This window comes from Sinocyclocheilus rhinocerous, unplaced genomic scaffold, assembly GCF_001515625.1.
Source record: "Sinocyclocheilus rhinocerous isolate Xijiao unplaced genomic scaffold, SAMN03320098_v1.1 scaffold889, whole genome shotgun sequence".
Classification (NCBI taxonomy): domain Eukaryota; kingdom Metazoa; phylum Chordata; class Actinopteri; order Cypriniformes; family Cyprinidae; genus Sinocyclocheilus; species Sinocyclocheilus rhinocerous.
This window is the reverse complement of record NW_015638024.1, coordinates 2,826,311-2,842,794: the sequence shown is the minus strand read 5'-3', so window position 1 is coordinate 2,842,794 and position 16,484 is coordinate 2,826,311. Positions and strand designations below refer to the sequence as shown.

At 38.5% G+C, this 16,484-nt stretch overlaps 1 protein-coding gene across 6 annotated transcripts in view; it reads right to left on the bottom strand.

The window, feature by feature from the left end:
- LOC107749498 (pleckstrin homology domain-containing family G member 5-like) overlaps positions 1-16,484 on the bottom strand; it is a 46,513-nt gene that overhangs the window by 10,741 nt on the left and 19,288 nt on the right. For all 6 annotated transcript variants that reach the window (XM_016564673.1, XM_016564675.1, XM_016564674.1 and 3 more), the window contains 10 exons: positions 14,683-14,824; positions 14,473-14,572; positions 11,799-11,859; positions 11,550-11,641; positions 11,322-11,458; positions 10,226-10,386; positions 3,024-3,215; positions 1,723-1,884; positions 734-829; positions 295-495 (listed from right to left, as the gene is read on the bottom strand). In XM_016564673.1, the coding sequence (XP_016420159.1) occupies positions 295-495; positions 734-829; positions 1,723-1,884; positions 3,024-3,215; positions 10,226-10,386; positions 11,322-11,458; positions 11,550-11,641; positions 11,799-11,859; positions 14,473-14,572; positions 14,683-14,824 (1,344 nt within the window). The remainder of the gene's footprint in view (positions 1-294; positions 496-733; positions 830-1,722; positions 1,885-3,023; positions 3,216-10,225; positions 10,387-11,321; positions 11,459-11,549; positions 11,642-11,798; positions 11,860-14,472; positions 14,573-14,682; positions 14,825-16,484) is intronic.

The following is a 16,484-nucleotide window of genomic DNA, read 5'->3' as shown; positions in this document are numbered from 1 at the left end:
TCGTCACGAGCTGCAGGGTTTAATTTGGTTTTGTTTGTGTATGTTTTTTTGACTCTCAAAGCCGTGATTCCCATTCACTTTTATTATATGACTGACAGACTGCAACGGTTTGAGTTAAAAATCTTCGTTTGTGTTCTACTGAAGAAACAAAGTCACCTACATCTTGGATGCCCTTGGGGTAAGCAGATAAACATCAAATTTTCATTTTTGGGTGAACTATTCCTTTAAGTTTTGAAAAATGTTGTGTGCAGCAACCAGTGTCTCCCGTGTGAGATAGTGTGTGCGCACACTCACAGTGCTGAAGCCCTCATGTAGTTCAGTAGGGTTGATCATTGATCTTTTCTGTCTGGCTTTCTCTAGCGCCGGCAGCATGACCTCAGCCCACAAGGATGTATGCAGTTGCACAATATCCTGAATGTTACTGAAGAGGCGCACAGGTTCGACTTCACTTAGTAAACCACCCTCCTGCAGGTTCAGCAGGCCACATAGAAACAGCTGGCGAAAGAGGAAGAGATTCTGATTATACCGTGCTATAAAGTTTAACATGTAATCTGTCACAAGTCATATAAAAGTATCATAAATGCTGAAGTCAATGAGCAGTGGACAAGATAAATATTATAAATTCCTCTCATGGTCTTGTTGAAAACAATGAGACATATTTCAGTGACATTATCAGACACATTTACACAGGTACTAAGATAATGCATTGAAGTAAACATCATCGGGTTCTTACATCAGTAATGACATGCAATTTCTTGATGTAGTTTGACTCTGTCTGAAGCAGTTCCCATATGGCCTCTTGTTGATGGCACTGACGTCTGGTTAAAATCTATAAGAAAAACAAACAAAAACAAGTAAAAACACTATATTTTGCATGAACATACAGGGATGTATGTTTTTCATTTTTTTCCTCTTTATTCATTAAAGAATTCAGAAAAAATGTAAACAATAATAAGAAGAAATGTTTCTTGAGTACCAAATCAGCATATTAGAATGATTTCATTTATAATTATATTGTATAGTTTGAACAAAGCTATACAGTGAGTTGGAACCAATATTTCTATAGTGATGACAAAACACTCAGAGCAAAGTCTCTGGAGCTGGTTCTGCATGGGGAAACTCTTCATATTAAAACCAACAATCAAGGCTAATGGTTACTGTAACCAAACATTATTAATCAAAAGGTTGCAGTGGGTTAATTCGAAAACCTGTGCGTTGTAAATGGCCTTAATCCAATGTCTCATTTTGTAAATATCTCTCTCATGGTAACAATGTGTAGCAAAATTGTAGCAAATGGATTTCACAGAAAGTAAATTATGCTTATTTGTCTGACTAACAATAGTTTTGAGAGTTGAAGTGTCTCCAGACAGAAAAGATTGATCTGTCAGACACTTAGTAGAGAGAGTATAGTGTATAGACCTTTCTTGATAATTAAAAAAAAACACTGTTTTGTTCATGTAGTTACTTCTAGAAAACTGATCACGACAAGGGCAATAAAACATCCATCTCCATGATACAGTGAAGGCCTAACACCGAAACGTCAATGGAAAAGCTGAAGTCATAAAACCATTCTTAACTGATTATGGTCATTAACCTGACAGAATTATCATTGTACATGAAGTCAGATGACATTATTCTACAATTTATGATGGGATATAATGTCCTAATTAAATTATACAATTATAAAAATTCCCAAAGCGATATGCAGAGTAGTGTGTTTACCTCAGGATTGTCCAAAAGCTGCTTCCAGCTCTCTTCTAGCTCCAGGTTGGGCTCCTCTTCCCATGAGTCTCTGTGGAACGAGAGCTGCGGAGGCATCTTGGGTAATCCGAACATAGTATATGAGTATAGTTTACTCTGCAGCTGTTCCACACGATCATACTCCTGAGAGGAGAAATTTTAATATTTAAAGGGGAGAGGAAATCAAAAATGAATGAACTTCTATACTATTTTGATTTTGCAATAGATTACATTTAACAGTGTTAAGAAATGATTAGGGCTTTTAAAGATTAACTTTAAGTAGGCATTAGATGAAAGTAAGAATAAGGGAAAAGAGCATTATCAATTAAATATTCAATATTGAGCAAAGAATTAAATATTTACTACCATCTGATAATGGTACTGATATATTGTGCATCCCATGCATAACATGAGCTATTAAAAATAGCAACAATTGGAAAATTATGTCTTTATCGTACCCCATACGAGTTATGTGTAATATTAGACAGAATATGACTACTATTATTATATATAAACACTATGGTGTATTGTTTGCAGCATGGAGTAAATCTCAAGGCACATTTAATGATCTCATAAGCGGTGGTCACCCTTAAGTAGGCATTGTTGTCCAACTTCAAGCTATTATGTGATTTTTACAAGAGTCACATAGAGAGGAAAAGAGCCCAGCCTGCGATTTGACCCCAACTTTACACTCCTGAGCCAGCCAGGGTCTCAACCAACCTAAATCTCTAGGGCATGCTAATAAAAAAACACCAAAGGTCCTGCACGTGAGGCCTCAGCCCCTGTCTCGACAGGATGTCTGCTCCCTGATTGAGATGCCCAGGGATGTAGACTGCTCTTAACGAGATGAACTTTCCCTGAGCCCACAGAAGGATCTGGCGCAAGAGCAAAAGCTAACAGCCGCGCTGGCCGGATGTGCCTTTATGCTTCCTGGCTGCTTACGTCACCCCGCTCGTGACGTCTCGCTTCGCTATTGGACTGATTTCACACAGGCTTCAGTACGGTGTCTCGCCGAGGGCGTTCCCAAAGCGTTCGACGCAGCTCGAGTTCCTGAAGGGGAACTGAGTGTGGACTTGTAGGAAAAGCCTACTTGTACATTTTCCTGTTTTTGGTTCATTAAGTGGAGCAATACTTTGACAAATTGATATCTCTTCCTTAGTGGTTCCACACTCACTCAAGTGTGAAATGCAAAAAGCTAGCCAGGAATATGTAAGTGCATGTTTTGCATACGAGAAAATGCCTTGCACATGTAAAACAACCCTTGAATGCTCACAGATGCTTACCTTCCCAAGAGAGCCGTTTCCTGAGTTGGAACTGAAGAGGCCACTGAAACGGCTGGCGGCACGGTTCCTCCAGCGGTCTGTACCTGTTACAGATCCTGGAAGAGAACCGCTCAACTGGGATATGGAGTCTTGATTGGGGACACTGGCATCACCCAGAAACTCCGGCATGTTCTTTCGCCGACGCGTTTGACCCTGTCACAGACAGAGAGTGAGAAAGAGAGGTTTTGAGAAAAAGTAAAAGTAAACAGAGACCAATGTTTGAATCGAGGTGGGGGCTGGGGTGGACTTTTATCACCCATAAAAGTTAAATGGACAAAAAAGAACACAAAAGAAAAAAAAAAACTTGGGGGGTTTTATAGTTTTTTTAATGAATAAAAAGTACATATTAAAAAAACCACATTTGACTAATAATAAATATTTACAAATATTGTACACCATGGCATTAGCAACGCTGAGGTAATGGGTTCGATTCCCAGAGGAAGGAAGAATTGTTGATATGTGTACCTTTATGTTTGATTATTGACACACTTGAGTTACTTTATCTCTGAAACAAAATTGACTAATTTACTCAATTTTACATGTGCCTTTATTAACTACTGATCACCTTTAGAAAAAAAACACTGACAAATATTTATTTAAAAAATTTAAAATAACAACAACAACATTAAACGTATTTATTAATAATAATAATAATTATTATTATTATAATATTAAATAAATAATTAAAACATATAATTATATATATACTTTTTTTTGTTGAATTATCATTTTTATAATTATTCAAAATTATTGCCCTATACAGCATGATTGTTTTCATTAGATTATTTACACTTTAATTACTTTATTAATCTTTAATATCTGGAACAAATTAACCTCTGATCACATTAAGGACAAAAAAAAAAAAACTGGCAGAAATGTTGCATAATAAACTATTTTATTTTGAACAGCAAACAAAACGCAGGCGAGCTGAATAAACCAACAATGTAGCAATAGTCACAGAGGAAACGCTTCTGTCATACAAACTTTGACAACAAGTCAAAGCAGACACCTTTTGTGAAATCTTCAGGCTAAACTGTGGAATTTTAAGTGCCAGATGTAGCCCGGCTCTGACAGGTAAGGAAGCGCAAACAAAACACTCAGGACATTTATACATAAACAAAGACAGGCCTGTTCTCAGATCATCTCCGTACATTCAGGGACATCTTTCACCTGAGGATGGGATGGCACATGTGTGTTTAAAAAGAAAAAAAAAACTCTGTTGACCTTAGGGAGCACATTCAGCTGTCAACACGTGAAAATGGCATTTGGGTTTTGCCAACATTCTCTGCTCAGAAAGGTTAAAGCATTAGAGACTTGACTGACAAGAATTAGCAAACCCTGTGACCTGAGCCAGCAAGAGGAACCCTTCGGCAACAACAGGAAAAGAGACAAGGCATGTCTCGGAAAGCAGGGGAAAGGCTTTTCCCTGTTCACGACAATGGAAAGAAATGAAGAATGCATGAGTGTAGTAGGGAAAGCCACTCAACGTCCCTTGGGGCTCATTACTTGGACATTGTGTTCTGATGATGCCTTTCTTTTCAATGGAAAATGCAATTACAATGGGTTAAAAACAAACCTGCCATTTTTCGTCAGAGAAGTATCTTCAAGATCTTCAGGCCAATTCATTCATCAATGTTCTGGGACAATGCCAATGTTTCTTAACAGACAGAATGTTCTGTGCCCAAGATGGACCTCATGATGAAGACAAAAGCCCATTTGTTGCTTACCAAGATTGATAAACATTTCTAGATCAACTCAATATGTTCTTAGCTTTGATCAGAGAAATTCACTCATCAGATCTCTGAAAAGCATTGATCAATCAGTGCTCCCCTACTTGCTACATTTGACAGACAATACTGGCTGCAGAAAACTAATTAAAGTCATCCTTCAAAGATGACAAGCTGACACTGTCTTGGTCTATGTCCATCGGGAGAACCTGTTTGACTCATTTGTTTGGTCGGTTTCACTCTGAGGAACACAAAGTCAACACTGCGCCCAGACAACATGTGATGATATTATAATTCCAAGAGTTATCACAGAGACTTCTGTATACACTTAACCATGCCAAAAAGTAGATTTTGTCTCATCCGCTACCAAAATCACTTTTAAAATGAGCCAGTATACTTGATGAAACCATTATATTTGTTATATTTATTAAGAAATGTGGGAGTTCGATTAGAAAGAGCAATACAAGCGCTGCAGGCAACATTTTTCCTATCAATTCCCAGACAGATGCTCTTTGAACGTTCATATTTGATTAAAAAAAATTTCATACGTACCATGTAGACAAAGTCAAAGTGTCAAACACAAAAGACAAGCAATAATAAGCTCACCGTAGATGTCAGAGGCATTTCCAAGGCGGTCCACAGCATTGCACGGCATCAAAAGTGAGCCAGGCCCATGCTGCTCCCAGAATGAATCTCCTACAACCTGCTTCCCTCCTGCACCCTCACAAAAGCTACATTGATGTCAAAGGACTAGTGCATTCAAATCCACTTCTACAGGCTCGTCGGCTTGCTATGTGCGTGCGAGCGAACCTGAAGGAGGCTGAGAGGACTGAACGGTAGACCGCTGCATTGCTGAGGAGGGCTGGCTGGGTGTCATAGTAACTGCAGAATCCTGCCCTCCTATTGTGTGAGCAGGAAGAGAGGGGAAAGGAGCAGGGGAGGAGGAGCTCCTTCTGCTACCTCAACTACCTCAAACAACCGATCCTAGCAGCGGCTCGCTTTAAAATCAACAGCACTGAACGAGTGACATGAGCTGACTGCAAAACAGTGTTTAATGCACATCTGCTGTGAAAGGGAATATTGATGCTGGGCACCGTACGGCAGCTTGATGCAGGCAAAGCTTTTTCTTTTTCTTTTTAAACAGTATGGATATTTTCCGAATCAGTTTGGTAGGACAAATTGGTCATTGGTTGCGCCAATGTTGCCTAGTCAGCTAGTCTGGATGCTCAAACAGCACCACAGGGTTTATACTTTTAGGGGAAGTCAATCTATAAATGGCTCACTTTTTGTTGTTCCTGCATATTAAAAGGAGACTTCTTCATCCAAAAATTTACACACACTCACATTGTTCCAAACCTGTATGGCTTCTGTGGAACAACAAAGAATATATTTGGAAAAATACATGTGGTTTTTTGGTCCATTAAATGAAATGGGGTTCATTGTTGTTTGGACCCCATTGCCTTTCACTGTGCACTCTTACAAATAAAGGTTCCAAAGTGTTTTTTTTTTTTTTTGGTTCCCCAAAAATGTTTTATTTTCTTTCTCTAAGAAACTTTTTCCACTGTAAAGAACCTTTGTTCAATGGAAAGGTTCTGTGGATGTTAAAATTTCTTCATGGAACCCTTGATGTCAATAAAGAACCTTTATTATTATTTTTTTTATAATTTGTATGGACAAAAAAAGTTTAAACATTCTTCAAAATATCTAATTTTGTGTTCCACAAAAGAAAAAAAAAAGTCATACAGATCTGGAACAACATGATGGGCAAGCGAATGTTCTCTAAATTATCATTTTTGAGTGAACTGTTTTAACACACACACACAATTTAAAATAGAAAAACATCTTATGATAGTTGAACAAGTGATCCGATAAGTGTTAAAAATGCACTGTGAATATAAACACATTTGGGGTCCTGTATCTGAGGCACAGCACACAATTCTTCACTTTGTGACAAGTCCAAAGTTAACTTAAGTGATTGTGACTAATTAGGTGCTTGCACAATTTGCATAATGGCCTAATTTGCATTTTGCTGAGAGTCTCTCTGAACTGTCCAAAACCAACACTGAGATCAGGTAAGGAATACAAGATCTCTCTGCTGATCTCTCTGTCATCTTCTTAAATCTTATTGGGATAGAATTTGCTGAATATTAGGCCTATTTTATATTATATTGCTTGCAAAGAAAAAAATATGCAAAATAGCTGTCTGTGTTGTATTTAAAATGTATGTTATTTTGTGTAAAAGCACTTTTTACTCATGTGATATTGCTTGCAGAACATCCACAATATGTAGGCACAGAAGACGAGGCACATTTTACACATACAGAAATAAAGAAACACTTAGGCCAGCAAGAGTTAAACTTTCCAGGTGCTTCTGTACATTGTTACACATTTACCCAGATTTCCCCATTAAGTAACATGCTTCTAATCATATGATACTGCATAAAGATAACAAAAGAGATAGTTTAACTTGCTGTTTCCCACAAAAGATAATGACCTTATGACATAAAGGGAATTACAACATAAAAATGGTAAATTTCATATAGATCTTATATAATATATTCATTTAGCTATTTGGAATAATATTACAGTGTATATAAAGATGATTGACCCTTCTCACCGTAAAAAGAGGATACATACAGTATCATTTAATGAGCCTTTAATTGGCTATTTCTACAGTACCTGACTTTTATTAAATTACTTTGTATTAAACACTAATATTACATACAATATAAGCAGTTAATTTAGATGCTGCCACATGAAGTAAATTTTTTTTTTGGTTACCTGACATTTTTTAGAGAAAATAAACCACAGTCTTCTCCTGAACCTAGAGGATTTGAGACCAATATTAAACCCGTATAATGCAGAGATACCTTGATCCCTTGTTTAGTATCTCCCGGGGGATACATGGGGCTGTTAGGAGGAGTTGGTGTAGTCACAGGCATGGGGCACAGAGGTGGCGCGTCTCCAGCTTCGAAGCGCTGTACGCGGGCGGCCACCAACCCCGTAGTACGAGGCCTATGGGTATGAATCCGGGGAAGCTCATTCAGAGAACTGTAGTGGATCAGCATTCCACCTGGAACCTCTGGTAAAGTTGGCATGCTGGGTACATTCCATGTCCTCTGACGAAAATTCAGCATTTCCACGCTGGCACGGGTTTCTCTACCATGCAAAAAGACGTAAGACGTAAAGGTCTGGATGGAGTAGTTCCAGTAGATCTGGTATGCCTTGTGAATGATTTAGTCCTCTTCAAATTTCCTGTAGTTTTGAGTCATGGTTGAAAAAGAAACATCATGGATGATGACTGTACTCAAATTCACCTCAAAAGTCCTTCAAAACTTCTAACTTGCTCTTCTCTATCTTCCATGTGTATCTCTCTGCTTATGCATCAGTCTTCTGATTTGAACTTTGACCTCGGTGCCAATGCTGATGGAAGGTGGAGCAACACTCCTGACACTCTTCCTTGGCCAATCTGTTCCGCTTTGTGCCGTCTTTCACTGAGATCACACACACCACTGCCTCTCCAGATGGTATTAACCGGCTGTATGGCTCTATCTTATCATTTCTCTATGGCTTGACAATCCCTTTTATGGCTAGTTATGGTTAGCACACATCTGACCTCAGTACAGTAAAAGCAACCTTACAGTACAGAAACATCACTGCTGCATTATATCTTCAGAGCAAACTGCACCTGTCATTACAAATCACATCAATCCGAGCTGAAACAGGATCAGTATGTATGAGAACTGAATGAGTGCAAATACATTTAGCTGAATTTCAGAATCTGAGAAAAAAAAAAAAAAGTCTGTCTTTCCTGTTGAAAAAAAAAAATATATATATTGTTTACAATAAGGAGCCAATCGTTCAAACCAATTCCACAGGATTTTCCATCACGGACATCCTGGGTGAAATCGGTTAACCTTGTGCTCCACTGAACTGCTGATGAAGCGGACAGAACTTTTGGACAGTCACAAGGAAATAAAATCTCATGAGCTTTGAACTTTGCTCCTGTTTGATACCGTATGCAAATGTTCCATGGGAACTGGATGTGGCTGATTTCAGCACAGGCCTAAAAACACATTCAAAATTTCATAGGATTGAAATGTGCTACATCAAAAGGACGTGTTTGCTTTATTGGGAAGGTTTCTTTGTTTGATTTTGAGCTTGAATACTCAGGCTGGCACATGCTGCTTATGTGGAAGTCAAGTCATTTGGCGGCACTATCAGGATTTCCGAGACACATCCCTATATTCAAACAAACTCAACCCTGAACGTATCTCTGATATGATCCTAAATAAAGGCAGGCTGGTTTAGAAACCTTGCAGTCACTAACTGAGAGATATACTGGGAATTAGTAACAGGTGGCAACACAAGATTGTCATAAAACAATGAGTCAGTTGTTCACTGGGTTTGCGGTAAGCACTTAAAAACATTGACTTTGGAAAAAACATTTATTGTAATTATGTTTCACAAAACATGTTTGCACAATGGGTGAAATTGTCGGGTTTCAGATGAGAAAAATAATATACTATACACTACTACAAGACCAGTAAAAACTGGAAGTGATAGAAATGCTAGAATGGACGAGAGAGTGACAAAGAGAAAGGGGAGATGGGGGCTAGTTGTCAAATTTTTTACTCTAGAGAATATTTCTAAAGGTTATGTTCTTTTTTTGAAAATCTTCTATATAGGCACATACACTACTGATCAAAGGTTTGGGGTAAGTAGGATTATTTTATTTTATTTTTGAAAGAAATTATTTATTCAGCAAGGATGCCTTAGATTAATCAAATGTGACAGCAAAGACTTTTACAATGTTACAAAAAAATGATTTAAAATAAACGTTCTAATTGTCAAAGAATCATGGAAAAAGGTATTAAGCAGCGCAACTGTTTTCAACATTAATAATAATAATAAATGTTTCTTGGGCACCAAATCGTCATATTAGAACGATTTCTGAAGGATCATGTGACACTGAAGACTGGAGTAATGATGATGAAAATTCAGCTTTGCCATCACAGGAATAAATTACATTTTAAAGCATATTAAACTAGAAATCAGAAAACTATTTAAATTTTAATTATATGTTACCATATTAGTGTTTTTACTGTACTTTTGTTTATGCAGCCTTGGTAAGCATAAGAGACTTCTTTCAAAAACATTAAAAAGCTCAAACTTTTGAATGGTAGTGTATCTTGGCAAAAAGCAATCAAACATTTCATCTTTTAATGCCCAAGAAATAAAATAGTGTTCACTGAACACATTGTAGGGCATGCTGTCACACTAAATAGGGTAAGCTGTCACCGTGGAACCTGTTATCAAGTCTTTTCAATAAAATCTAAACAGTAAAAGAAACAAAACAATTCATGAAATAAAAAAAAGGACAAAGCCCTTGTGACAACTAGCCCCGGTCTCTCGTATATAGAGAGAGTGACCTACCAGGCCAACTAGCAGGTCTGCTGCCTCTCTGCGTCCCAGAGAGCTGTGCTCTGCTCGGTCAGTAGAGGAACTACGTGTGCTAGAGGACCTCATGGTGGGCAGACTGAGAGAACGGGGGTCTTTCACACACCTCTCCACCCTCAGCTCCTCTCCTGGTCGAGCTGCGTGCACACACACACAATTGTATTTTATGCACTGTGATAATGTCTCATGAATTTATCTAATTTCTGATAAATTCTCCTGTTGATAAATGATACAGAAATTCATTCATAGAATTATTTAACATTGACCATTTTAATTACTTTGTAAGGTCAGACTGCTCTTTGGGTCATTCTCAAATCATAAGATCTAGAGAATTTTATGCTTCCAACTCTGTTTGATGTATGTATTATTTCAACAAATAGCTTTTTATTGCATAAAATATTTTCATTATATTTTCCGGAGCTCAAACAGTTAAGCATGGTGCTAGAAACACCAAGGTCATGGATTTCATTCTGAGGAAATGTATGAACTTTATATCTTGAATACACTGTAGGTTGCTGTGGATAAAAGCCTATGCCAAATGCATAAATGTAAATGTAAGAAATGCAAAGGTACAAAGTTCTATGACCATTTCAAGTGTAAAAGTCAAAATCATACAGTATTTTTCTCATCATGTGGTTACAGAAACTTCTAAATCATGACATGCTGATTTAAAATAAATTGAAAAGAAAATGACGCATCAGTATAAAAGTAGCCTTCTCTCTGTTAAAATGCTATACAATGAGAATCTCCAGCTCACCAAATCACATATTCAAACTTTCAAAATCCATTCAGATTATGTCTATAATAGTTTTTGATTTAGTCATTAGAAATTATTCCTGGAGTACCAGTAAATGTACTAAAAAAAAATACCAATATAATGTCAAATGTACAATAACTTTTCCTTCACTCCTTACTATTGACCTAAAATGAGTGAAGAGATACTGTAATCAGATACAACTGTTCTGAATCTGAGTTCTGAGATACAACTTTTTTGAATTTGATTACTAGCCAATATAGACAGAGTCCTGTCTGTTGATTTCATAGTATTGCTTAGAAGGCAGCAGGGCATTACCTCGTACTCTGAGGTAGTGGCCACCAAAGCGGTAGGCTTCAAATCCCAGTGAAAGTGGGGTATTGGACTGATCTAGGAACAGGTTGACCCGTGACAGCTCAATGCCTTTTCTTTCAAATACAGCTCCCAGGACTTCTCTGAAACACAAAGCTAACAGGTCAGCTAACCATGATTCTAAATGCATCGATTTGTTTATTGCACCACCTAGGGGTTCAAACACAAAATCACCTCAAGGTTTTCTTCTTCACAGCCGGGACGATCTCCATGCTGACGTCAATATTTAGGTCAAACTTCAGAGTAAAGCACTCCTTGCTGGGGTCCTGCAGGAGTGAAGAATGGACAATCAGCTTATGCTTTAGTACTGACTCAAAGGTACATCAAGTCTCAAAATCTTGCCTGCAAAACGAAATCATTTGTTTGAGACAGAAAAGCAGTACACAGACTTAATAAAAATCAGAATTCTAATTCTTCTCTTACATCTGTGTGTCGGCGTCTGGTCTTCTTTTTAACCAGTTTCATTCCTCCACTCCTGCGATCCCTGAGAAGCACAAAAAGAAAAGAAAATAATGACTGAACCTACAAGGAATGCCATGGTGTCTTTTTCACTAACCATAATCCAGTTCAATTTTATTTCAATCATTTTATGCAATCAAGCACAGGTATTTAAATTAAGTCACTGTCATTCTTTTCAGCACAAACCACCCACCTTTATTACAGATTATACCTTGCTTAAAAAAGTCAGCATAATGTGCCTGGCACAACAACGCACTACTGCCATCCACAAAAAACGGGCGGTGAACTGAATTTGACCAAAACTAGATTAATGTTTACATTTTCTATTGATTATAGTAGCAGTAATACATGAATGGTGCAAGAGGATAAGACATTTGATCACGAATGGTGATCAAATCAGGGACAAGAGCATTATAAGAGAGACTATGCTGCAGAAGAGTTACATTTTAGCATTTTAAAGAGGTGATTTAGCCAATGCTGTGTGGTTCTGACAACGTATGTCAGAATGAGGTAGTCTGCGGCATTCTCTATAACGTCAAAACTAGGAACTGTACCGGTGCAAACTGTGTTAGGTCAGTAGTTCCAAACTTTTATTTCATAATTCCAATAACTGAATTGTTCTTACACTTTTTTGTGATTACAGGGTTTTTAATATTATTTTTATTCACAAATTGAACTTGATAATTTATTTAATTTTTTTAAATATACATTCATTATAAAATATTTAAATGACTTTAAATCATTTTATTAATTGTACATGATTTTTCCATGTCTAGAAATAAAAAAGAAATATGATTTAAGATGATTTTTAGATATTTCAGCTTATTGTAAATTGCTTTGTCTTATTTTAAATCATTTTAAGACATTCTGCGGCCCTCTTGGAAGTGTACTTAGGTCCTCTAGTGGGTGCCGGCCCCCTATTTGTTACCTTATTTACATATTTGTTTTAGTGACTTGTGTACTAAACTAATTTAGTAGTTGTAATTAATTCTTAGTGAAAATGTGCGTAACAAGCAAATATCAGACGTGTTGTAAGCTAAAGCTACTTAGCCTTTCAAATCGAATTAATGGCGTAATCACATTGTTTGAGGAAGCCTGCCAAAACGTCTCTAGGTTACGTATGTAACCATGGTTCCCCGAGGGAACGAGACGTTGCGTCTAGATCGCTTTGAGATCGCTTTGGGAACGCCCTTGCGTGACCGCGTTCTGCAGCACGTGTCAAATCCGTCCAATGGAGCAGCGAGACGTCACGAGCAGGGTGACGTAAGCACCAGAAAGCATAAAAGCGCATCCGGCCGTGCGCAAACCAGCTTCGATGAAGTAGCGCCTGCAGGGATGCAGGGAGTATGGCAAAGAGACGCAGCGTCTCGTTCCCTCGGGGAACCATGGTTACATACGTAACCTAGAGACGTTCCCCTTCAGGAACTCGAGCTGCGTCGAGATCGCTTTGGGAACGAGAATACCCACTGCGCCATACTACCAAGTCCCTGCCTGTGTGTGTATCCTATGAGCACATCACGAAGAGAGAACTTGGGAACCTGGGGTAGATGCCAGGTCCAGGTTGTAAAAGCGGACAAAAGTGTGCGGAGAGGACCAGCCCGCCGCAGCACAAATGTCCTGCAAGGCCACACCCAAGCTGAAAGCCTTGGAGGCCGCCATACTCCTGGTCGAGTGCGCTCTGACCCCCATAGGCGACGGGAGGCCAGAGGACTCGTAAGCTAGTGAGATGGCCTCGACCACCCACCTACTCATAGTCTGCTTGGTCGCCGGAGATCCTTTCTTTAGCGGACCAAAACAAACAAAAAGCTGATCTGCCTTACGCCACGGGGCAGCTCTGTGTGCGTAAGCGTCCAGTGCTCGAACTGGACAGAGCAGATTAAGCCTTTCTTGGCCTGCTTCCTGGAATGGAGGAGGACAGAATGCCTGCAGTACTATGGGCCCCGGAGAAGAAGTGGGCACCTTAGGGACATACCCGGCCCTCGGGTAAAGGAATGCCCTAACCATGCCTGGAGCAAATTCCAGGCACGAAACAGAAAGTGCCTGAAGATCCCCGATCCTTTTCAGTGAGGAAATAGCAAGGAGAAAAATAGTCTTGAGCGTGAGCAACTTGACCGACATATATATATATGAGTGCTTGTGCGGACAGACAACAGTAAATAGACAGACACATACACAGAGCGCTACTGAAGAGCAGAAGCTGGTTTGCGCCCGGCCGGATGCGCTTTTATGCTTTCTGGTGCTTACGTCACCCTGCTCGTGACGTCTCGCTGCTCCATTGGACGGATTTGACACGTGCTTCAGAACGCGGTCACGCAAGGGCGTTCCCAAAGCGATCTCAAAGCGATCTCGATGCAGCTCGAGTTCCTGAAGGGGAAACACAGTTTGTACCCATTCATTTATAAGGTTACCAATTCGCTCAAGCTCAAAAGGTCAGATTTACACTCTCTGTTCCATTTGGACATTTCCTAAAAAAGTTTGACCATCCAAAGGAATAGATAGTCCCATCCCAGATGTTCTCCAGTGGATGACGCCACTGGAAAGTACACAGACTTCCTCTTTCATTATAACAAACATTAGTGAAACTTAAGTGCCCATAATGAATGTAATAATGGAGGGATAAATGTGAAAAAGAACTGACCCTAGGTCAGAGTATCCATCCTCTCTGTCCTCCATGTCAGAGGGGAGACCGGTGCGAGGTGGACAGGAACGAGTGGACACGTTCCGGGCCAGGATGGAACCTGTGGGGGAGAGGAAGTGAGGCAACACTAACATCCTGCCAGAAGATTGTAATAATAATTAACCTTTACACATTCAATGCTAAGTGTCATGCTCATCTTGAGAGCTTTACCTTGTGGTTGCAGGTCAAACCGTGGGTGCCTATCAAAGAGCATGCCGTCTCGGGCAACGGGATGGCAGTTTGAGTCACATAACTCACAGAGGTGAAGGGGGCTGCCGGCTCTAAGGTCCTGACACGACGGGTGGTGACACACCTGAGGCATAAATCATAAAGCAATAATGTCAAATTTTAAAACACAGAAATCCAACTGTGTGTACATCATTTTCTTTTTGGCAGTATAACCAAAACCCAGTTTTCTTCCAAATTTAACGTTGAAGGGTATTTCTTCAAATATGAGCGCTTCTGGCCCTGGGGAATGAGAATAAACCTTCTTATAACAATATTCACAGTCACACTTTCATTTGCTTTTTTAATTTGTCATCTTACAATTTCCAAAAGTGTATTTACATACAATCTCATGAGAATTCCAACATTTAACCATTATTTCTCTAAGTTGAACATTTCCAACGCAGTGTAATTTATACCACACCTCAAACAATGTTTATAGCATTTTGGAAATGACAGTGATGGAAATTTCTGGAATAAAATAGCCTTGCTAAAGCTAATTTCATTGCAAACATAAAATATAAATAAAAAAATAATAAAAAAGGTTTTAACAATTTTTGCATGACTTAAAAAAATGACATCATGAGTGGCAGTCGAAATTAGCAGAAAAACTGATATAAACCATTTTCACAGAAAATATTTTTTATATATTTTTTTATTATTTTTATTATTGTGTTCCACAGTTTCATTTTTGTCTATGTATTGGTGGCTCCATTGCCAGGAAAAAAATCCTTGTGTGTGAGAGCATACTTGTCAATACAGCTCAGTTTAATAAATTTTTTAAATGTAATAATCTATATATTTACTTTTATGATTTACATAGCTTAATAAAGCCTGGGTCTAAAATAATGATTAGACAAAATGTATACATTAAAAGCATTTGAAAAGTATCAAAAATAAATCATGATGGCATGGTAACATTTTTCCAGGACTTTAATGTGACCTTCAATATAAAAACAGAAAAAAAGTTAGTTCGTTTAAACAAAACAAAATCTGTTAGTTTAAACAAAAACCAACCATTGGGACATAAAAAGTTCAGAAACTGCCTGCTGTGCTATTATGCAACATTTTGTTACCATAAAGCTCAACATCAGTTTACATCAGCAGTCCTACCCAAGGCCATTTGAGAGACAAGTTGTAAGACCAACAGCAGCAGAAAATAAAGTGTGGAAAAGAAAGAGGGATTAGGACCTCCTGGTTGTGTGCTTCCTTCTATTGTTCTCTTAATATGCTTCACAACAGAAGCAGCTCACACTCAGACAGAGAACCATGTAAAAAACTGAGCCGCCATATGAAAAGATTTCTCTTCATGGTTATTTCTCAAACATCTGCTTCTCAAACAAATTCAGTACAGGATCAAATATAATCCACTCAAAATACATTTAAGGACACATAGGCCAACTCAAGCTAAACCTTCTGAAGGTGCCAAAACAAACACGTCTCCTACATGCTGCAGTTGTGACGAAGCGCCTGAGCACTTTCTGAGAGGAAACCACAAGAAGTGAGTACGCAAGACAGAGGGCATGTGCCAGCAAACCCCAACAAACAATTGGAGACAAGCAACAGGAGAATGGGCAGATTTTAGATGTTACATAATCACAAAAACCACATACTGAAAAATAATAGATCTGCAGGTGAAAATTTGAGGACTTGCATTCATGATCAATTTTATATATATATATATATATATGTATTTCATGTGCTGGTGGTTATGTGTGTATAATCCTTCTGTGAGATTTCTTTGCAGC